The 14,085-nt window shown below is 32.2% G+C and overlaps 1 protein-coding gene across 1 annotated transcript in view; it reads left to right on the top strand.

The window, feature by feature from the left end:
• The first annotated feature begins 6,924 nt into the window (after nucleotides 1-6,924).
• LOC127717734 (neuropeptide S receptor-like) overlaps nucleotides 6,925-14,085 on the top strand; it is a 52,941-nt gene continuing 45,780 nt past the window's right edge. Inside the window, exons 1-2 of the mRNA XM_052223502.1 lie at nucleotides 6,925-7,077; nucleotides 10,922-11,622. Coding sequence (XP_052079462.1) covers nucleotides 11,551-11,622 — 72 coding nt within the window. The 5' untranslated portion in view covers nucleotides 6,925-7,077; nucleotides 10,922-11,550. The remainder of the gene's footprint in view (nucleotides 7,078-10,921; nucleotides 11,623-14,085) is intronic.

The following is a 14,085-nucleotide window of genomic DNA, read 5'->3' as shown; positions in this document are numbered from 1 at the left end:
AACATTTATATGTCACTGCGTCAGTGGTTCAGAAATCTAATAATACAATAGATATGTTAGGTTACTGCGTCAGCAGTACACACATCTTACAATATAATTGACATGAAATGTCACTGCATCAGTGATACAGAAATCTAACAATACAATTGATATGTTGTGTCATTGCGTCAGTGGCACAGACATTTCCTAATACAATTGAAATGAATATACCGCTACATCAGTGGCGCAAAAATCTAACAACACAATTGTATGTGTCACTGCGTCAATTGTACAGAAATCTAAAAAATCAATTGATATTTATATGTCACTGCGTAAGTGGCACACAAATCTAACAATACAATTGACATGTGGTATCACTGCGTCAGTGGTACAGACATCTCATTATACAAATGACATGCATGTGTCATTGGGTCAGCGATACAGTAATTTATCAATACAATTGAAATTTGGTGTCACTGGGTCATTGGTACAGAAATCTAACAATATAATTGACATGTACATGTATATGTCACTGCGTCAATGACACAACAATATTAAAATACGGTTAACATTTATATGTCACTGCGTCAGTGGTACAGAAATCTAAAAGTACAATTGACATGTGGTGTCACTTCGTCAGTGGTACTGAAATCTAACAGCACAATTGACTCATATGTGTCCCTACATCAGTGGTACAGAAATCTACGAATAAAATTAACTCAAATGTGTCTCTTTATTAGTGGTACAGAAATCTACCAATAAAAATAACTCATTGACAAGAACACTGACATGCATAAGTCACTGTGTCATTGGTACAGAAATCTAACAAAATATTAAAATTAAATGTCAACAATACTGACTCAAGAAATTGGCTCATATAAGACAGAGAAGAATATGTTGATATTCCAAGGTAAAGGTACTACAAAGTCTTTGCTAAAATGGTCAAACTTGTGCGCATGGGATGTCTGAAAATGTGTCCCATTATTTGCAAGCAACCTTCCACATACCAACCATGCAATTTATTAAGATATGAGATTCACCACACTTTTTTAATTTTAATATTTTACGAACTAAGTGTAGAACATTATGAATGCATGATGATTCTTTCCATATTGCCTGATCATGAAGGAAAATTTACCTAATATTGACAATGAAATGTACTGCAGGTTATGAGTTATTTCCCCTTTCGGACTTTTCATAGCGCATTTCATTTAATTCATATCTCGCATGACCATTAGTAAAGTAGAATACATGAATGATTTCTAATATAACTTTACATTATAAACAAACATTAAAACGTGTAATCTTTCCATAAATAAATTACCTTTTGCATAATTTAAAATTACATGTATATGACATGTTTTCTACGTAAATAGTAAAATGAAATCAAGTGTTTTGGGAAATAAAGAATCTGAAGTGAATACCGTCAATTGTTGCCCAACACCTTTGATCTCAGTATGATGAACTTAAACCGTTGATTAAACACATTAAACACCAATATATAGACGCATTAATAGATTCATCCTTGACCACAAGTCTTTCGATACAGATAACTGCAAATTACTATGGGCACTATCTATAACAACAACAGTCGTTGATTGAATGAATGCTGCTGCTAACGCCCAGTGGGAAATATTTCGACAACTTTTCAATCAATGAAAAAGTTTTTTGTAACATAACGTGTTGTCATTAAGCCAGAATATTTTGTATAACAAAATTATATTTTACATCATGTTTTATTTCAGTATTTTGCAGTTATCTTGTATCGAAAGACTTCACTGCGTCGGTGGTTCGGATAGTTAAATATAATCGGTACGAAATTATGCCATAATTATACTTAACTATCCGAGCAGTGCACATGACACACTGAGTAAATGCATGAGGATATTTTTTTCTTGTGTCATATCATTCTTTGAATTCTGTCATATTGTAAATCAAGAACAAAACAAACTATATGCCACGCAGTTGAGACGAAACACACGCAGTTGAGACGAAACACATGCTGTGCAGCTTATAGTACGTTAAATGACAACTTGTGTATTCAGATTATTAAACATAATTTACCGCTAAAATACTGTGCCTGCGCTAGCCGCAAATCTCTGACAGAAATACATCACCATAGGAGTATGTGCATACACATGATGGGTACGACTACCAGAGTACTTAATCTAGCAGTTCCCGAGCGGTAAAGCATAACTTTATTTTCTACGTAGTATTGCGTGTAGATCTTGGCGAGGATAGACCGACGTCAAATAGAGGTGCTAAGCAATCAAGATGATAGCTATTCCTCATTGAAAATACTTTGGCACCCTCACAACTCAGAAATACAAAATGATTTTATGTCTTTAGCCTTAATATTTTTTAATTAACATATAACGGTAAGCAAAAAAAAAGGCACATCATCTCCATGAAATTCGGTGGTGACGGGGAGGCTGTTAGGTTTGTTCGATATCACTCAACTATTACTATTAAACTCTAGAAGCCACTGATAGAAGTAAAATATTAAGCTGACAAAAATTATATTAGGAACACGTGCATTCAAGTTCATGAGAAAGTTAACAAAACATTATACCAGCTACCTCAGACCACCATCAAACAACTATTGTAATAAACTTACCGTATCTTCCCCATAAAATTAATTAATTTGATGGATGCTGAGTTTGACAGAGAATAAAAGAAACATTAATATTACCATCAATTAAAAATTTTTAATGGTTAGTGTGGAGTGGTACACTCAGGAATATTGTATATGTACGAAATAAAACGCGGTGTTATCATAAATACATGTAAATACAATACATTGTTGAAGGCTAAACTGTGACGTATAGTTCATTCGCAATCATACCAAATCTTATATACAAATGAACATAAATAAATAAATTGAAAATATATTAGAATAAAATAAACAATAAATTAACATAAATGTTAATCAAACAGATTGTGCTACTCTCGAAAGACCAAAATCATTGCAATGCTGCTGAACAAAATATTTATACGTCGAGCAAAGTATCTGCCTTAGTGGTTTATACATGTTACATATGAGGGTCTGGATGGGGTTTACAGAATAGAGATCTATGTACCAAATCAATAAACACTCAAACAATCAAATACAATAAAGAAAAGGGAATATTGGGATGATTAAATATAAAGAATAGAAATAAAAAAATGGACAAAAATATGAAAGAATAGAGAAAATTACCTTAAATATTAAAGAATACATAAATGAAGGAATCCCTATCCAGACCCTTATACATTTGTGCCTAGTTAGTTTAAGATTTTACAATTAGTGAATGATAGAGTAAACAACTTAGTTATTAGCACTTCGGCTTGATACTTCTAAAATGAAAGTTTGTTTTTTTATAATTTATCTGTTAAGAAAAGTGCAAAGTACTTTCAAAAGTCGAAAGTAAAAGTTACTGACAAATGTTTGAATTGTATCATATGGTAGAACATTTGGAGAATGGCTGTCATAGATCCTCGCAAATAGGAAAATGTAGAATTATGAAAATAAAAAGTATTTATTCCAATTTAATGCCAAATTATATATAATTTTCTTATGTTAATATATGCAAAATTATTTTTGGAATGTATTGAATGCATTTGATTTTACACTTTTTGACATTCAAGCACCAGATTAACGTTCGTTCAACCGTCTCAGTGATCTCGTGGTAGCGTGTTGGCCTCAAGTATGGGAGGTTCTAGGTTCGGTTAACGACTGTGTCAACCAAAGACTTGAAAAGTGGTATTTGCTACTTCTTTAACAAGCACGGGATAAAACGGGAAAAAGCTGACAAAAAATCTTTGGACTCTTTTTTTAATTCAGTAATGAAGATAGTTGATATACGTATACAACATTTTAAAGAACATTTTACTCTTAACAACAACCATAAAAATCCTATTTCTCGTATCAAACATAAACTAAAAGAACTAGCCAAGGAATTTGTTTTTGTCCACGCTGATAAAGCTGCTAATAATATCATTATAGTTTAACGTAAATTTTACATTGAGGTTTTGCAAAAGGAAATCACGAATTCACCAACATTCCAACTGACTTCATTTTCAGAAAACGATATCTGCAACAAACATAAACTACTAGCTACTTCTTTACAAGCAGAACCAAACACAATGAAAGTCCCAACTATGTACTGGCTTCCGAAGCTACACAAATCACCTTACAAATATAGATTTATTTCGTCTTCAAGTTATTGTTCCACTACTAAATTGTCTATTCTGCTTACTAGTACACTTAGTACAATCAAAAACCTGATAATAAATTGTTCAAATGAGGCCTTTGAAAATAGTGGAATTAACTACTTTTGGAGTGTCAAAAACTCGTTGGAAGTACTTGATAAATTGCATGCATATATTGGTGATTTTGAATCTGTTCAAAGTTTTGATTTTTCTACCCTATATACCACTTTGCCTCATATTCTTATTAAGAAAAAATTCACACACCTAAATAAATGGGCATTTAAAAAGTCGGAATGCGAATATATATGTTCAAACTCTTTTAGGCCATTTTTAGTAGCAACAAACAAAAGAGCTATGTCAATTGGACATGCTTTGATACTATATCTGCCCTTGAATTTTTACTTGATAACATTTCTGTTCGCTTTGGAGATTCCGTATATCGTCAAGTTATCGGAATTCAAATGGGGACTAACTGTGCACCACTTATTGTGGACCTGTTTTTGTATTGTTATGAGTTACAATTTATGACTAAAATCAGCAAAGACCCATCGAAACAACATCTGATACAAAAATTTAACGATACTTTTAGATATTTGGATGATATATTGGCTCTCAATAATGACGACTTCAGTATGTATACTAAAGAAATTTATCCTGTTGAACTTACTTTAAATAAAGCTAAAACTAACAATGACCACTGTCCTTTCCTCGATCTTGATATCTATATCATTAACGGGAAGCTTAATACAAAAATTTATGATAAAAGAGATGATTTTTCATTTCCTATCGTTAATTATCCATTTTTAGATGGTGACGTTCCATTGTCACCATCTTATGGTGTTTATTTATCTCAACTTGTACGATTCGCTCGTGTATGTAACAACGTATTAGATTTAGCGAAAGAAATTTATGTATTACTGAAAAATTATTACACCAGGGTTTTCGATATCATAAACTAGTCAAAACATTTACTAAATTTTATAATCGGCATAAGGACATCATTCGTAAATATAACTCAACATGCAGACATCTTATACGTTCGGGTATTTCACATCCAATCTTTTATGGTAATATTCTTTACAAAGCACAAAAATGTCAGTATTCACCTCAAAAGCTAACAAAACCTTTAAACAGACTTATTAACGAGGGATATAGTTACGATACTGTTGTCAGGTCATTAAAGATTGTATATTTTGGCTTTAATATTGATTCACTTATAGGGTCTTTGCATCGGAATTAAACATATTTATTCTAAAACCAGTTGTTGGCATGACACGGGTTATGTTCTTTTCATATATGTTATGATGGTATAATACTAAACCCCTAACAGGAGGGATTGTGCCTGATATTCATATGATGAAATGATGAAGACATAATCTTTCAATCAGTTTAATTGAGGTCTGGAGCTGGCATGTCAGTAACTGCTAGTAGTCTGTTGTTATTTATGTATTATTGTCATTTTGTTTATTTTCTTTTGTTTCCTATTCTGACATCGGACTCGGACTTCTCTTAAACTGAGTTTTACTGTGCGTACTGTTGTACGTTTGTTTTTTCTACATTGGCTAGAGGTATAGGGGGAGGGTTGAGATCTCAAAAAACATGTTTAACCCCGCCGCATTTTTGCGCCTGTCCCAAGTCAGGAGCCTCTGGCCTTTGCTAGTCTTGTATCATTTTTAATTTTAGTTTCTTGTGTATAATTTGGAGTTTAGTATGACGTCCATTATCACTGAACTAGTATACATATTTGTTTAGGGGCCAGCTGAAGGACGCCTCCGGGTGCGGGAGTGTCTCGCTGCATTGAAGACCCATTGGTGGCCTTCGGCTGTTGTCTGCTCTATGGTCGGGTTGTTGTCTCTTTGACACATTCCCAATTTACATTCTCAATTTTACGTGGTGGCTAGGATTAAGACTAAAGACTGGTCGACTTCCTGTCTGACTGTTACATTGTGAATTAGCATGATAGAAACTGACTCAGTATGTCGGTCAAGGTTAACATTCATATCACTTTTACACATTTAATTCTCGTCCTGATATACATTGTAATATTTGCCACTGAATGTTAACACCAATCCATCAGCCTTATCATACGTTAGTTCATGGTTTCTAATTTACTATAGGACCTGTCTGGTTAATTGTTATACAGATCACTGTAAGAGATTATGAATCGTCAAAAAAAAGTGCTCTCAACTTTAAAAAAGTGGATAAGACAAACAACAGCGCAAGTGATAACATTTGCGAGTAACATACAGAAGGCGGTCGATCGCTCTCGCCATTCATGAAACTCATCACCAAAATGAAAGACAGCTGACGATTAGAAAGTGGTGTAAAACAACACAATCAATCGACCAAAATCTACGAATCATTTAACGAAGCACGATTTTTCAACTATTTCATACATTTGACATTATTTTATTTCATATTTATCAATTTAAATTTCTTTTTACAATGTCTGCTTGTTGATTGATAAATTAACGATCAACAAAATAACAAAATATTTAAAAGAAAAAATGTAATAAATCATTCGTAGTACCCTTAGATTGTGATATTTATTACACGAACGAATCAGTAAAGCCTGATACCAGATGTTACATTACATCAAACAATCAATCCATTTTAGTCTCGTTTACACTTAATTACATGAATTATAAAAAAATCACGTGTGCATGCATCCAATAACGTTTTGAAACTAATAAAAAACATATCAAAAGTGAGAAAATAATCGAGAAACTGATTTTTATGCGCCATTACTGCACTAAAAGACGATAAAAGGCAAAGAAATTCAATGCAAGTTAATTTCATTGTGATACAAATGACTGCACTCTAGATTAAATCACTTGGTCGAGTTATTTTAGATTAAATTCATTACATTTTCTCTGGTCTGTATTAACACGTTCACAAGCGACAATGGTAAGTTAAACTATTATAGCAACAAAACGAATTGCATTGACATTTTCTTTTATAATGGATAACCATAGACATGCATTTGAGAAATTCTATACAGGAGCAGTATAGTTTCTGGAGTAACTGAAAATTAATAATAAATTGTATTATGCAATACTAAAAATGAAATTATAACTCATATGTAGAAAATACTCAAGCAATTTTAGGTAGACTTGGTTAAAAGGAGATACAATTTAAATAAGAAATACGCTTTTTACGATCTAGTTCCATCAATTCTTAAAAGAATTAGAATAATCTGCGTTACTTAAAAGCTTCGAATGTATTGATGAAAATGGTTTACACAAACGTGCAACTGATTTTTAAGAGTTATGTACCTTAATGTAGGTATAGCACTTAGATGGCGCTCAAACATGGATATAATACAAACAAACGAAACAAATCAAAAGGAAGTAGACATACGGGCACCGGTCTAGATTCGCCTTTAGTTGATGCAATTCCCCCAGGTTTGTTTTCTCTTCACTGGTATATTCAAAATAGATCTAAGAGCATCTTTAATATTCTACCGTGTCCTATTTAATTAACAGACGAATATAGAAAACAAATTATATTAGACAAGACATCTTAATGTCCAATGTCGAGACCCTCACTTGTGGTTCTTTTTTTGATACACAATGTAGCTGAACGTTGTTGCCATTTTTTGGTCATTTGTTTTTAATGGCAGATCTTTGATAGTCAATGTTAATTATTCACAACTTGTATGACTCGGTATGACTCTGAGCTTAAGATATTGTAAGCATTCTCGGCAAGTGTTGAAGACACTTAGATGTCTTTTAGTTATTTTTTCGTAGGGTTTGCTGTTTTATTGGCGTATACGATGATCTTTTAAGGTGGTACATAACACTACAGGGAGATAACTCTTTAAAAATCAACTGAACGTTTTAATCACGTTCTATTGTTAAAGAAATATTAATTTTTTCAATGATCAAAATTGGTGTTTGTCAAACTGCTATATATCCAATGAAATTTTTCCGATAAAGTGTGGAGTTCAAGTCTTTTGAAATTTTTATATTTTTGTCAAAGGGTCAAAGTAGATATTTTGTCAAATATGTATGAAAATTAAACGAGCCAAATTTTAGTCAAGGTGTTTGGTACCACCTTAATACGCAAAACACTAAATCTTTTGACGATAGGGAGTTTCATCGAACATGAATGTGACATCATATCAAACAATTATAGTCCTGTACTTTCCCACCTAAAGCTTGCAACTGGCGTGTATCTAGGCCAACCTAGTTGTGGACGAGACAAACAAATAGAATCATGTGCAAAACAGTGTAGCCGAGACCATTGATTGGCACGCTAAAATATCCCATTGACTGGGTCAGATTAGGTGAACGTTCGTCTGTAACGCCCACAACTCACGACGTATTTATTATAAACATTTAAACTGTGGGGTTGCCAAAGGGTCTCAGTATATATACGAACTACAGTGCACAGTATATTATATACATATTTTATTTGCGATCATAAAATGTACGAAGTCGTCCATTACTGTGTAAATTGGGTCGATTAAAAAAAAAGCTGAATATGTTTCTGTTGCCAAGGGTTTTTCACAAGTATAGTAGTTAGCAGAAAAGATCACCAAACTATACATTTCACCTATTCAAAAACGTAAATGCAAATTTCACAAAGCTTGATCCAAATAGCCTTTTTACTGTCTAATAACTTGCAAGTACGAAACAGACAGGAAAGAAGTATATTTTGTCTATATGTTTTGTGTTTGGACACTTTTTAAAGCTGATCATGCATTCGTTCTAAAATAAAATTTTGACCAGATAAAAGTTAAAAGATGACATAATTGGACAACCGCAATTGTTAAATCGCTTTGACGTCCGAAAAAAAGATAATAATCAACACATCCATTGTAACTTTTAAAGCCAGTCAAATCCTTTTTTGCTGAAAGAACGTCCGATATCATAAAAATTCATTATTAAAACATAACAAAAACACAAGTAAAGAACGTTTAATTATTCAACATAAATCAAAACACAAAGGTTATTCCTGATTAGTTTTTCGAATTATTTTATTTAGGCGTTGAGACCATTTGGTGACCCCACAGTTTAAATGTCTATAATAAATACGTCGTGAGTTGTGGGCGTTACAGACGAACGTTCACCTAATCTGACCCAGTCAATGGGATATTTTAGCGCGCCAATCAATGGTCTCGGCTACACTGTTTTGCACATGATTCTAAAAGGAAACGAGATCAGAGATGTACAACATTTTTCTGCAGTACTCGATGTTGCTTTACAACTGAACTATACTTTTTAAGGCTGAACATCGCGCTTCAAAGTACAGTTAGCTTGTTTAAAAACTTTAATATGTATATATGAGATTACTGAAAATATAATCAAACTGGTCAAACGGGTCAAGTGGAACTCCCTATCGCCAAAAGTATCTAGTATTTTGGGTATTAATAAAAGTTTCGGGTTTGCGTCAATAAGACAGCGACCCCTCGAAATAAATAACGAAAAGACATCTAAGTGTCTTTAACAATTGCAAAGTGTGTTTACAATATCTTGAGCTCTAAATTGCACCGAGTGAAACATGTTTTTCGGTCATCGTGTGTTACCTATTAAATGAATTGATTGGATAATTAGTTAGTACGGTGATGCTATTTCTCTGTGTGTGTGTAAAGAGTTGGAGGGATACTGATCGTTAGCTGACAGAATTTTCATTTACACCTGTTGCTATTATGGCTTATATACATTTATTATGCCTAGAATATTCATTGTCATGCCGGCAAGTCAGATTAAAACCAGCACCAACTATCAAAAACGCAAGTGGATAGTGGGGGCTGGTTTTAGTCAGACTGCATCCCGGCAAGGTTAATATATTTTCCCCTAGTTTTTACGTGGACAGAATAATCAGAATATGTTTTTCCAAAATCAACCTGCAAAAGCCCCCCTGCCCGTATATCAAATGGTCGACCCCCTAAACCAACGAAAATGAATTTCATGGTACACCTATCAATAAGGCAAATTATAGTACATATCAAAGTACATTGTACTTATGCTGTAATAGGTTGAAGCGCAACGAATAATATAAACTATTTAAAAATGTTGATGAATAGATCATTATATTTTGAAATGCATTCAATAGTCAATAATTTGCTTTACATGAAACAATAAAATATAAAAAAATAAAAAAAAATAAGATAGATGAAACGATTACTAATCTGAAAAAGGTGTTACAACTGATAACGCCAGACATAGTCGATTACGACAGAAAGAATCCATCATGAATCAAAGAGGAAGAACGCAGTTCAAATTAAAAATGATTTAAAAAATGCTCTATGGAATTTTAGAATTGTAATGCTTCATAAAAGTATTATTGCTACAATAGACGTATTGCATTCTATAAAAGAGCCGTATCGCTGCAAACATTCAAAACTTAAAGCAATCAATGGTATTATAAGATTTGAGAAAATGAGCTATGCAATTGTAAAATTGTAATGCTTCAAACAGTATTTTTGACAAAAAAAGACAGATTGCAGTAGAACTTGAGAGCTATAAAAGAGTCGTATTAAAGTATTTTTGCTACAATAGACCGGTTGAATTCTATAATAAAACCGTATCGCTGTAAGCAGTCGAAGTCTTAGCAATCCAAGCAAGGATTAAAAGACAGATTGAAGTAGAATTGAATGTTATAAAAGAATCTTATCGCTGTACAATCAAAAGCCTAAGCAATCCAAGCAAGGATTACAATCAGTCAATCAATAGACACATACTCAATAACCAAACTATTATACGTATAATTATACTATTAGTAATAAGGAACATTGTCATTTCAGATTTGAGCTGTCAGTTTGACAAGAAGGATGTGTTAAATTATCACTCGACTGAACAGAAACTTTAAATTGTAACACAACATCTTTAACTTAGGTCGGATTTATTAATGGACGAATTAGTAGGCGGGAAGAAGTGATAAATAAGACTTTGTACATTTTTTATTTTATTTATTTAGTTTTTAGAATAGTACGATATGTTTAATTAACATCAGTGTGTGTGCTTGCAGCCGACTAAAAACAGCTGTTTTTAAAAAGAAAAAAAAAATAACGTTTGAAGTTTGCTGTCTACTTAAGCCAACTGATTTAAAAAATGTTCATGTAACAATAGTGTGAGTTTTGCAGCCGAAACGAACCGACTGATTTTTAGTAAATACTTCATCGTTTTCTAAGTGTGAAGTTTGAAGCTGACTTAAACAACTGATTATTGAGAAATGTTTTAATGTTACACCAGTGTGCAGTTTGCAGTCGACTAAAACACCTTACTTTTAAGATTTGATTATTTTTTAATGTCATATAGATGTGACTCTTGCAGCAGACTAAAAACAACTGCTTTTTAAGAATTGTTTTTAACGTAACACCAGTGTGATTTGTTTTCCGCGACATCAGTTTATGATTGATACTGACTTAATTCAATGGATATGAATTCCAGTTCTTCAAATAATATTTCAGGATGCTCTACTGGTGGAGTATTTACTAACTTTCCGGTAAGATACAAATTATTATATTTTGGTCAAGACTGCACTTGTGAATCGGGGATTTTTTTATTGCCCTTTTTTGTGTTTTTTTTCCCAATGAAAAAGATAATCATTTTAAGGATAAAGAATAGATAATAAGTAATAAATAAATAAGCATTGCGAAAAAAAAAAACCAAAAAAAAAAAAACCAAGCAAACAGTTAAAAATATTTTTCATCAGACACAATACAGCCGTTTGTTAGAAATAAAATAAACCAATTTATGGATTTTATCAAATAATGCAATAATCCATCAAGTAAAATATAAAAATATCAAATATGATTTCATGCGTGTAACACGTTTTTCTGGAAAAAAATTTATTATCGGTATTAATATGATCTTGAAAAAAAAATATATATTCATCAAATACTATTTCTTCAGATTTTCTCTAGACTTTTATTTTGTCTGTCAGATATTAACATTTATAGTTAATTTGTGTCTTATATATTTGCTTACGGGTTTAAACTTCTTGTTTGCAATGCAAACATTTCTAAAATACCACATTTTGATAGCTTGTATTTACTACTTAGATGTGAGCCATGACCACATCAAGAAGATATTTTGCTACAAGATGTCTTATACTAAGGTGTTCATGATGGTAAAATATCTTTTGGGAGAAGATCTTTTTTTCATTTATCAATAAAATTTACATAATTTTGAAAGGACCGAAGTTTGCAAATTAAGGGGTCAGATAATGACTTTGACCATTCATCCTCCTATCAATGCAGATCAAAATATTTCCATATAAAGATATATGATATAGTTGACTATTTAATGCGACGAATGTTATTTCTATTTGGCTAATGACAACACTTTACGACAAAAGTCATGAATTTCCCATTGTGAAATTTCCATTTCATTATGTAACATTAAAAAATATATGGAGTATATCTTTAACAATTGAAGCGACAAAGAAGAGCCCGAATTTCCATGTATAGGCTTGCTGATTGCAAGTAAGCGTCTGACCCTATGGTTTTAAATGGTAACGTTGAAAGTTTTACGAACATTATCATGACTTGGGTGACCACTGATGACATCAGATGTGTTTAATGTGTCGTCACAGTTATCTCATTTTCATTTCCTCGTTAATGACAAGCACATAACTCGATTTATTACCTTACGACGGGTGCCACTTGTTCCAGCTTTTATTTTTAGAAATTGCGTTGTCTCTCTATTTTTCGACTGCTAATTTTAATTGTCCCATTGATATATACCAAGTCTTTCTATTTTTACATTTTAAATTATGTTTCACTTTACAGCTTTACGGATATTATACTAGCCGAATTATGAAATTATCATTTTCAGATAAGACATAAAAGGATTATTAAGAATTACCATGAATATTGGATAGCATTTGACACCTATGGACAATTGGATCTTTACGGAACGTTTTGATTCTATGATTTGTCATGCATTTATACAATTTCTGCTGCGTCAACATTTGTTTTTAAGCTTTTCAGATGAAGATGACATTTTTTTTACAGTCTGAGATTTTGAGACTCAGTTTAATATTTACACGCCATAAAAAAATAACCTAATCTTAATGTTAGATTTTGTTGATTTTTAATGTAAAAGTAAGAAAGATATGAGTCTTAGTTCTTTTTTATGAATAAATAGAAAAGTGGGGTATTATATGCCAATGTGACAAAAACTACCAAAAGACATCTAAAGGGCAAAATTTATTTTTCAATAATGAACAGGTGTCTTCATAATATGTCAGGTGTCCCTCATAATATGTCAGGTGTCCTTACAATATGTCAAGCTCTAAATCGTCCAGTGTATATAAAAGTCGTGAAAAAAAAAAAAAAAAAAAACCAGGAACAATCAAAATTCTGCTATCAACACCACATTCTCCAACATAGTAACCAAACGACGATCCAGTCATCAATGCTCTTCAACTTCGTACTTTATTTGGCCTTTTTAACTTTTTTTTATTCGAGCGTCACTGATGAGTCTTTTGTAGACGAAACGCTCGTCTGGCGCAAATACAAAATTTCAATCCTGGTATCTATGATGAGTTTATTTATTGAATGTTAAGTTAAACTGATCTAGATAACGTTGAATACACTGTTTATTTTTTTTTCCAAATTGTGAAATATATTGTTAAACTGTTTAAAGTCGTATTTTCAAGGTTGAAGATAATTTGAATATGCACAATTTGTTTTGTCAAGATGTCGAAAGGAAAGCAAAATAGCATTACTCTCAAAACCTTTTTGACTCGCTTCACCTTATATTGAAAATGCACTGAACATAATTATCGTTAATTCTATTTTGTGTTACATTGAAACGAGATACTGATCTCGAAAAATATTTCGAGTTCTTTGCTGTTGACTGTTTTCTGTATTTTTTAGGTTTTTTAGTTTTGTTAGTTACTTTTGGAAGTTTGTCTTTTTATGAATATTGAAGAGGAGATATGGAGTAAACCTTAAGTGCC

The sequence above is a fragment of the Mytilus californianus genome, unplaced genomic scaffold (genome assembly GCF_021869535.1).
Source record: "Mytilus californianus isolate M0D057914Y unplaced genomic scaffold, xbMytCali1.0.p SCAF_10, whole genome shotgun sequence".
Classification (NCBI taxonomy): domain Eukaryota; kingdom Metazoa; phylum Mollusca; class Bivalvia; order Mytilida; family Mytilidae; genus Mytilus; species Mytilus californianus.
This window is presented reverse-complemented; position numbering and strand designations above follow the sequence as displayed.